The 10787-nt window shown below is 43.9% G+C and overlaps 1 protein-coding gene across 1 annotated transcript in view; it reads right to left on the bottom strand.

The window, feature by feature from the left end:
* Positions 1–925: 925 nt before the first annotated feature.
* The window catches only part of LOC112241306 (bromodomain-containing protein 4-like), a 62710-nt gene continuing 52848 nt past the window's right edge, over positions 926–10787 (bottom strand). Inside the window, 3 exon segments of the mRNA XM_042318872.1 lie at positions 926–3398; positions 6034–6280; positions 6771–6958. Coding sequence (XP_042174806.1) covers positions 3330–3398; positions 6034–6280; positions 6771–6958 — 504 coding nt within the window. The 3' untranslated portion in view covers positions 926–3329.

Raw genomic sequence — 10787 nt, 5'->3', positions numbered from 1 at the left:
ACAGTCTCATCATCGTCCCTCACCTCCTCGCTGCAGACCATCTCATCATCGGTAATCAGGCCCTCACCTCAGACCGCTCATCATCGTTGGTAATCAGGCCCTCACCTCCTCGCTGCAGACCGTCTCATCATCGTTGGTAATCAGGCCCTCACCTCCTCGCTGCAGACCATCTCATCATCGTTGGTAATCAGGCCCTCACCTCCTCGCTGCAGACCATCTCATCATCGTTGGTAATCAGGCCCTCACCTCCTCGCTGCAGACCATCTCATCATCGTTGGTAATTAGGCCCTCACCTCCTCGCTGCAGACCATCTCATCATCGTTGGTAATTAGGCCCACCACTGTTGTGTCGTCTGCAAACCCGATGATTGAGTTGAAGGCGTGCTTGGCCACGCAGTCATGGGTGAACAGGGAGAACAGGAGGGGGCTGAGCACGCTTGTAGGACCCCAGTGTTAAAGTCAGTGAAGTGGCGGTGTTGTTTCCTACCTCTTCAGTCACATTTCCATTTGGAATACGTCCCAAATGGCAACCTACTCCCTATATGGTGCACTAGCTTTGACCAGATCCCTATGGGCCCTGGACACAAGTAGTGCACTATGAAGGGAATAGACAAAATAACCTTTGACCTCTTAACAAAACACACATCCTCTGCTGGGTACCACCAGAACTGCAGGGTAAATACCCATTATACTGAACCTCATTATAGGGCTCTCTCTCAAGTCACATTTCCTCGATTCCTCACATCCTATGTCCTCACCACCTCCTTCTCAACTGTATTGAAGGAGAAGGTCCAAGGTCACCTCCCCTCAGACCTTCTCCTCCAATGGGAATGCGAAGTATGGAGGAAAGATGGTAACAAGGCAATTCTTTGTGTCGCCCCAGGCATGTCCCACTCAGTGACTCCAGCTCAACACAAACCACCGTGGCATTTTTTATAGGATTTTAATACTTTTCTTTAAAAAGAAGATGTTTTACTCCACAATCAGAACAGAATGTATCCATCGACCTTAACACCTCACTCATCAACAAACCAACCGGTGATTCAAAACAAAAACAAAAACAATGACAACAAAACAAAAACAAAACAACCGTCAAATATGAAAAGGCTAAATTAAATTTAAAAAAACATCCCAAAAAGAATACAGGGGTTTGATGTATATCTGGACATGACAACACCGCAGGCCACGCACCCAGAACACTTAGAGCTATGGCACATGACAACAACCCCGACCGTTACCACGGAAACTAAAAACAGAGCAGGGAAAATGTAACCAAAAAACACAGGAAGGGAATAAAAAGTAAATAAAAAGCTACGATACGGATGGTAGAGGAAGATGATGATGACAGGAGAGAGAGATTAACAGATGGACATGAATATAAAAAATAACATGAGTAAGAAGCTAAAGAAGAAAAGAAAGGAAGTAGCAGTAGCAGGTGGATGTAGCTACAGAACAGTAGAACAAAGTTAAGTAGTTACAGGCCAGTGCCGTCAAAAGAGTGATATTCCTGTGTTTATATATCTATTTCCACACTGTAAGGCTGGAAGAATACTGTTAAATTGTGAAAATGATGATAATACCCTTTTAGTGTAGGAGCTGTTTGAAAAGAAAATCAGCCTGTTTTGGTGGGGTGGAGTTTTGGCCTGCCTGGTGACATCACCATGCGTTAAATTAGTTGATCGACCAATAAGAAAGAGTTCCAAATCTCTCTGCCAATAACAGCTACTTTTCAGTTTCCCCTCCCCACTCAGACCACTCCCAGACAGTCCTAGCAAAATTCTTGCTTGAGAAATTGCTCTTTGCTAAGAATCTATTTTTGGTTTATTTTGGGCCATTTCAACTGAAAACAAATCACAGTAACGTACCTAATTGTTACCCAGAAATGATTTGATATTTAAATAAAAACAGAGGCCTTTAAAACTCTTGAATATCTGAACTTGATACAGAGAAAAACAGGATGAGAGAAAGGAGGTTATGAACAAGACAAACTATTTTTTATAGCATCATAAAAAAGTTGTTTTTCTTACAGTCACTTCTCTAAAAAAAAACAAAAGGGAATTGAGCACAAGGCAGATAAGTCATTCTCCCTCCCAACAACATCCAATTATTTTTAGGGACTTCTCATCGTATATAATATATATTTATGCATCTATTTATATATATATATATATATGTATAATCTGTGGCGTGTGTTCATTTACAGGTCAGAGCTGTAAGGCAAGAGCCACATTCCAACACATTTAAAATGTACCCCTCCCTCCCTTCCGTCCTTTCTTCACTCATCCTTCCTGCTTTCCCTCCTTTCTTCCCTCTCTCCCTCCTTTCTTCCCTCTCTCCCTCCTTTCTTCCCTCTCTCCCTCCTTTCTTCCCTCTCTCCCTCCTTTCTTGAAATAATCAATGAATCAGACATGACTGAAAAAATGGAGTTCAAGCTTTTACACTTTCAACTTGTGTCAAGTCAGTGATGTCACAAAGAACAAGGAGAGTGAGAAGGAAGGAAGGAAGGGTGCCTCTTTATAGTGTTGGGGTGTGACCCCGGTGTTCATCCCGCTGTCCGGAGAGAAACTGAACCCATCTCAGGGGATACGTCCCAAATGGCACTCTACTCCCTATATAGTGCACCACCTTTGATCAGATCCCCATGGGTCCTGGACACAAGTAGTGCACTATATGAAGGGAATAGGGTGCCCTTTTGGGACGCAAACATGATAACGCACACAGCCCGCTCACTTCTCCCTCCCCAACTCCTCACCCACCCCGCTTAAAACCCAACATCAGAAAACAGGGTGAGAAAAATACTAGATTAAGAGAGAAATGAATCAGAGAGAAAGAAGTCTGTCCGTCCTCTCGTTCACCCGCCCCTCCCTCTCTCTCTCTCTCTCAGAAGAACACAAGGTGATCATCTTCTTCTTTCTACACTAAACCCTCTTTTTTCCCCTCTTCTTTATTTTCAGGTAATAGTTCTCAGTCCTCCCCTCATCCTTCGGTTTCCTTTCAGAATACAAGAGGAGTTCAAATATCTGTTTATCGATAGGTATCCGGTTTCACCGTTGCCCACGGCAACAACCAATCATCAACGATAAACGGGCAGTTAGACACAAAAAACGCATCTGAAATTGCAAAAAAGTGGAAGTTGTACTCCCGGTCCCCACCGCTGGGGGGCTCCACCTTATTACTGTACCCCACCTCAGTCTCCGTCAAGTCTCTGGAGCTCACATCCTGGTCTGAGGTCTCTAATCAAAGAGAGAGGGGGGGTGTGTGTGTGTGAAATCCCTGGTGGGATAAGGTAGAGTTCATTTGTCTCCCTCTCCTCCTTTCTCATTCTCTCTCTCAGAACAGGTTCTCTTCAAAGATGGCCATCAGGTCGCTCTGGAAGTTGATGTCAATGGTGTCCGCCATCTGTAGAGAGGGGGATGAGAGAGGGATGAGAGAGGGGGATGAGAGGGGATGAGAGAGAGGGGATGAGAGAGAGATGAGAGAGAGATGAGAGAGAGAGAGAGAGGAGAGAGATGAGGGGGGGATGAGGGGGGATGAGAGAGAGATTGATGAGAGAGAGATTGATGAGAGAGAGAGGGGGGGATGAGAGAGAGGGGGATGAGAGAGAGGGGGATGAGAGAGAGAGGGGATGAGAGAGAGAGGGGGATGAGAGAGAGAGGGGATGAGAGAGAGGGCGATGAGAGAGAGAGGGGGCGATGAGAGAGAGAGGGGGCGATGAGAGAGAGAGGGCGAGAGAGAGAGAGAGGGCGATGAGAGAGAGAGGGCGATGAGAGAGAGAGGGGGATGAGAGAGAGAGGGGGATGAGAGAGAGAGAGAGGGATGAGAGAGAGAGGGGATGAGAGAGAGAGGGGGATGAGAGAGAGATTGATGAGAGAGAGATTGATGAGAGGGGGGATGAGAGAGATTGATGAGAGAGGTGGGATGAGAGAGAGGGGGATGAGAGAGAGAGAGAAAGGCATTAGATGCAGTGTAAATCTTTCCCATCTACAACTCTCCTCTGTATTATCGCAGAATATACATATATTAACTAGTATCTTTATGATACCACCTCTCTCCTACTATACTAGTATTTTATGTTAGTATTACAGTAGAATAACTGCTATAAAGTATTTCCACCTCTCTCCTCCTATACTAGTATATCATGTTAGTATTATAGTAGTATAACTGCTATAAAGTATTACCACCCCTCTCCTCCTATACTAGTATATCATGTTAGTATTATAGTAGTATAACTGCTATAAAGTATTACCACCCCTCTCCTCCTATATCATGTTAGTATTACAGTAGTATAACTGCTATAAAGTATTACCACCTCTCTCCTACTATACTAGTATACTAGTATATCATGTTAGTATTACAGTAGTATAACTGCTATAAAGTATTACCACCTCTCTCCTACTATACTAGTATATCATGTCAGTATTACAGTAGTATAACTGCTATAAAGTATTACCACCTCTCTCCTACTATACTAGTATATATGATGTTAGTATTACAGTAGTATAACTGCTGTAACTATGACCACCTCTCTCCTCCTATACTAGTATATCATGTTAGTATTACAGTAGAATAACTGCTATAAAGTATTACCACCCCTCTCCTACTATACTAGTATATATGATGTTAGTATTACAGTAGAATAACTGCTATAAAGTATTACCACCCCTCTCCTACTATACTAGTATATATGATGTTAGTATTACAGTAGTATAACTGCTATAAAGTATTACCACCTCTCCTCCTCCTATACTAGTATATATGATGTTAGTATTACAGTAGAATAACTGCTATAAAGTATTACCACCCCTCTCCTACTATACTAGTATATATGATGTTAGTATTACAGTAGTATAACTGCTATAAAGTATTACCACCTCTCCTCCTCCTATACTAGTATATATGATGTTAGTATTACAGTAGAATAACTGCTATAAAGTATTACCACCCCTCTCCTACTATACTAGTATATATGATGTTAGTATTACAGTAGAATAACTGCTATAAAGTATTACCACCCCTCTCCTACTATACTAGTATATATGATGTTAGTATTACAGTAGTATAACTGCTATAAAGTATTACCACCTCTCTCCTCCTCCTCTCCTACTATACTAGTATATTATGTTAGTATTAGAGTAGTATAACTGCTATAACTATGACCACCCCTCTCCTACTATAAATCAAATCAAATTTATTTATATAGCCCTTCGTACATCAGCTGATATCTCAAAGTGCTGTACAGAAACCCAGCCTAAAACCCCAAACAGCAAGCAATGCAGGTGTAGAAGCACTATACTAGTTTATATGATGTTAGTATTACAGTAGAATAACTGCTATAAAGTATTACCACCCCTCTCCTACTATACTAGTATATATGATGTTAGTATTACAGTAGTATAACTGCTATAAAGTATTACCACCCCTCTCCTCCTCCTCTCCTACTATACTAGTATATCATGTTAGTATTACAGTAGTATAACTGCTATAAAGTATTACCACCCCTCTCCTACTATACTAGTATATCATGTTAGTATTACAGTAGTATAACTGCTATAAAGTATTACCACCCCTCTCCTCCTCCTCTCCTACTATACTAGTATATCATGTTAGTATTACAGTAGTATAACTGCTATAAAGTATTACCACCCCTCTCCTACTATACTAGTATATCATGTTAGTATTACAGTAGTATAACTGCTATAACTATGACCACCCCTCTCCTACTATAAATCAAATCAAATTTATTTATATAGCCCTTCGTACATCAGCTGATATCTCAAAGTGCTGTACAGAAACCCAGCCTAAAACCCCAAACAGCAAGCAATGCAGGTGTAGAAGCACTATACTAGTATATATGATGTTAGTATTACAGTAGAATAACTGCTATAAAGTATTACCACCCCTCTCCTACTATACTAGTATATATGATGTTAGTATTACAGTAGAATAACTGCTATAAAGTATTACCACCCCTCTCCTACTATACTAGTATATATGATGTTAGTATTACAGTAGAATAACTGCTATAAAGTATTACCGCCTCTCTCCTCCTCCTCTCCTGCTCCCGGCGTCTTGCCAGCTCCCTCTGCTGGTCCATGGCGTTCTGTGCTGCGGCCGAGGGTGGGGGTGTGGCCTGTTCAGTGGGAGGGGCCTGTGGGGAGACGGCGGGAGGGGTTGAGGCAGGGGGCGTGGGGGCTTGAGGCGAAAGTTTCTCCTGGCGACGGCGAGAGTCCTGGACACGCACCCTCCCCTGCTGTTCCACAGAGTCCTCGTCGTCACGGCTACTGGAGAAGAGAAAGCGTGTGTCAGAGGGGGAGGAGCTTAGCTGGGGTGCAAGAATGAGCTTACTTCTCCCTCTATCCCTCCATCCATCCTTCCCTTTTTTTCTCACCATAGTTTCTACCTCGTCTGAGAGGTCTTCTCCCTCTCCTCCATCTCTCTCTTCCCTTCTTACCGTAGTTTCTCCTGCTCTCTCCTGGCCTGGTCAGCCTGTGCTTTCAGTTCTCTCTCTCTCCTCCACTATCTCTCTGCCCTTTCCCTCCCTCCCCCCCTACCGTAGTTTCTCCTGCTCTCTCCTGGCCTGGTCAGCCTGTGCTTTCAGTTCTCTCTCTCTCCTCCACTATCTCTCTGCCCTTTCCCTCCCTCCCCCCCTCCTACGTAGTTTCTCCTGCTCTCTCCTGGCCTGGTCAGCCTGTGCTTTCAGTTCTCTCTCTCTCCTCCACTATCTCTCTGCCCTTTCCCTCCCTCCCTCCCTCCCTCCCTCCCTCCCCCTACCGTAGTTTCTCCTGCTCTCTCCTGGCCTGGTCAGCCTGTGCTTTTAGCTGTTTCTCTCTCTCCTTCTCCCTGGCGGCGCGACGGAACTGTTCGAAGCTGTCGCTAGAGGAGCGGACAGCGGAGGTGGGGGTGGACTGAGAACGATGGGCCAAGCTGGCCCAAGAACCCATGTTCTTTAACTTCACATCCTGGGAGGGAGAAAGAGGAAGGGGGAAGAGAGTGTAGTGGGAGGGGGAAGAGAGTGTAGTGGGAGGGGGAAGAGAGTGTAGTGGGGGGAGGGAGGAAGTGGGAGGGGGAGAAGAGAGTGTAGTGGGAGGGGGAAGAAGTGTAGGGGAGGGGAGGGAGAAAGGTGAAGGGGGGGAAGAGAGTGTAGTGGGGAGGGAGAAAGTGGGAGGGGGAAGAGAGTGTAGTGGGAGGGGGAAGAGAGTGTAGTGGGAGGGGGAAGAGAGTGCGACAGACATTTCGTTAACACCCACTTTTTAAAATACTTTTCACCTCCATCATTTTAATAACAATAACGCCTTACAGGAAAAGTTGATTTTATTGAAATATATTTTATTTATGTAAGTGGGATGTCACAGGAAGGGTCCCAGACACGTTTTGTGTGATTCCACATGCTTTTGAGAAACTTACACCAACCAGCAAATCATGTTTTTGAGAAACCTGAGCAGATCACTTCCTCATCCTCGTTGTGTAGTATGGGAGCTCTGATACACATGAACAAAGGCTCCAAAAACACCCAAACAGGAAACAGATCACTTCCTCGTCCTCGTTGTGATAGTATATGGGGGGTCCCAAAAAACCCACAAACAAAGGCTCCAAAAACACCCAAACAGGAAACAGATCACTTCCTCGTCCTCGTTGTGATAGTATATGGGGGGTCCCAAAAAACCCACAAACAAAGGCTCCAAAAACACCCAAATATGTCCTTTAATAAAAGGACAAAGCTCTCAGTATTGTAATGCAGGTCTGTAGATATATGCATGATGTTGTGTCATTCTGAACTTCAGCCACACTTCAGTTCTATTTTGTTGAACTCAAACAATTTTTTGCACGTGCATATTGGGGTGCATGGGTGTACTTCCTCGTCCCCAAATCCCACTGTGTGCATGTAGGCTAAATTGTGGGGCGGGGGGGGGGTGCTACCGACATAGGTAAGAACCAAAGGGGGTGCTACCGACATAGGTAAGAACCAAAGGGGGTGCTACCGACATAGGTAAGAACCAAAGGGGGGGTGCTACCGACATAGGTAAGAACCAAAGTAGTTTTAGTTGTTAGTTTTCTGAATGAATTTTGCTGAAGATGGTTAAGAACGCAAGAAGAAAAAACATTGACTTTATAAACACTCCCGTCTACCATCTACTATAACTTTATAAACACTCCCATCTACCATCTACTATAACTTTATAAACACTCCCATCTACCATATACTACTTTACACTGACTTCCTGTGGATGACTGATATCTAATGAGGCTTTGGCTAGTTGTTCTGTACAGACGCATAAACACTCCCGTCTACAGACTTCCTGTGGATGACTGATATCTAATGAGGCTTTGGCTAGTTGTTCTGTATAGACGCATAAACACTCCCATCTACAGACTTCCTGTGGGGCTTTGGCTAGTTGTTCTGTACAGACGCATAAACACTCCCGTCTACAGACTTCCTGTGGATGACTTTCTAATGGCTTTGGCTAGTTGTTCTGTATAGACGCATAAACACTCCCATCTACAGACTTCCTGTGGATGACTGATATCTAATGAGGCTTTGGCTAGTTGTTCTGTACAGACGCATAAACACTCCCGTCTACAGACTTCCTGTGGATGACTGATATCTAATGAGGCTTTGGCTAGTTGTTCTGTACAGACGCATAAACACTCCCGTCTACAGACTTCCTGTGGATGACTGATATCTAATGAGGCTTTGGCTAGTTGTTCTGTATAGACGCATAAACACTCCCGTCTACAGACTTCCTGTGGATGACTGATATCTAATGAGGCTTTGGCTAGTTGTTCTGTACAGACGCATAAACACTCCCGTCTACAGACTTCCTGTGGATGACTGATATCTAATGAGGCTTTGGCTAGTTGTTCTGTACAGACGCATAAACACTCCCGTCTACAGACACCCTGTGGATGACTGATATCTAATGAGGCTTTGGCTAGTTGTTCTGTATAGACGCATAAACACTCCCATCTACCATCTACTATAACTTTCACAGACTTCCTGTGGATGACTGATATCTAATGAGGCTTTGGCTAGTTGTTCTGTACAGACGCATAAACACTCCCGTCTACAGACTTCCTGTGGATGACTGATATCTAATGAGGCTTTGGCTAGTTGTTCTGTATAGACGCATAAACACTCCCATCTACAGACTTCCTGTGGATAACTGATATCTAATGAGGCTTTGGCTAGTTGTTCTGTATAGACGCATAAACACTCCCATCTACAGACTTCCTGTGGGGCTTTGGCTAGTTGTTCTGTACAGACGCATAACCACTCCCGTCTACAGACTTCGCACGTTGAATCTACTGGTCTGCAGGGAGCGTTTTTCTGATGATGAGTAAAACCACCACAGAGAAGAAAAGTAATCGCTGCAAGACGTTTCCGGACCCGTCTAGGACCTGCAGAAAGAGCAATTGAGGGAAGAGAGAGGCGTTTGCCATCATTCTGTAAAATCAGGACATTATGTTCAAGTTGACCTAAACTGGGTTTGAGAAGCCATTTCACAGCCACCACACAAATGGTCATCTCAAAACCAGTTTAGGCCATATGTCTTGATTTACAGAATAATAGCAAACCACTCAAAGCAAAATGGGGCACATTATTCACAGGAGACCGGAGTTGGGTCAGGAACCTCGACTTACAGAACAATGATGCTTTAACGGCCCATCTCAGGGTCCCAGGCTCCAACGGTGATTGGGGCCAAGACAACAATGGTTTGATGACTGTCTTATCTGTGGAGCATTCTAGAAGGACTGGGCTGATCGAGAGAGCTGCGTGTCTACTGGTCTTCTACTACTTTAATTGGGAGTAAAAGATTGCCTATTGTCAAGATTGAAGCAGTGTCTATTTCCTTACACCAGTACCCCCCCCAACAGCACACATGGTTGTTGTTGCCACAGACAAACTCACCTGATTCAACTCATTGAGGGCCTGGTGATTGAATGAGAGGTTAAATCAGGTGTGCTTGTCCAGGGTTACAATAGAAATGTGTAATGTTGGGAGTTGTTGAGGACTGGAGTTGGGAAACACAGGCTTACACACACACACACACACACACACACACACACACACACACACACACACACACACACACACACACACACACACACACACACACACACACACACACACACACACACACACACACACACACACACACACACACCTCTAATGCACCACACCCTGCAATAACAACTATGTACCTACTGTACGCTTGATTATATATATTTTACTATTTAAATCCATCCACTTTATCCTCCCATCATACAAACTTTGTAACGGCAGTCAAACAAAAGTCAAATGACTAAAGTTGCTACGCTTGTTAACCTCCATCAAATGACAAAATATCTCCTATTTGGCAAAATGGAGTTGATGATTTTATTATACTATACAGTCCATGCTACTGTCAATATGTATCCTCCCATCTACCATGTAGTCCATGATACTGTCAATATGTATCCTCCCATCTACCATGTAGTCCATGATACTGTCAATATGTATCCTCCCATCTACCATGTAGTCCATGATACTGTCAATATGTATCCTCCCATCTACCATGTAGTCCATGATACTGTGATACAATATGTATCCTCCCATCTACCATGTAGTCCATGATACTGAACTGATACTGTCAATATGTATCCTCCCATCTACCATGTAGTCCATGATACTGTCAATATGTATCCTCCCATCTACCATGTAGTCCATGCTACTGTCAATATGTATCCTCCCATCTACCATGTAGTCCATGCTACTGTCAATATGTATCCTCCCATCTACCATGTAGTCCA

Source organism: Oncorhynchus tshawytscha, unplaced genomic scaffold (genome assembly GCF_018296145.1).
Source record: "Oncorhynchus tshawytscha isolate Ot180627B unplaced genomic scaffold, Otsh_v2.0 Un_contig_447_pilon_pilon, whole genome shotgun sequence".
In the NCBI taxonomy this organism is placed as follows: domain Eukaryota; kingdom Metazoa; phylum Chordata; class Actinopteri; order Salmoniformes; family Salmonidae; genus Oncorhynchus; species Oncorhynchus tshawytscha.
This window is presented reverse-complemented; position numbering and strand designations above follow the sequence as displayed.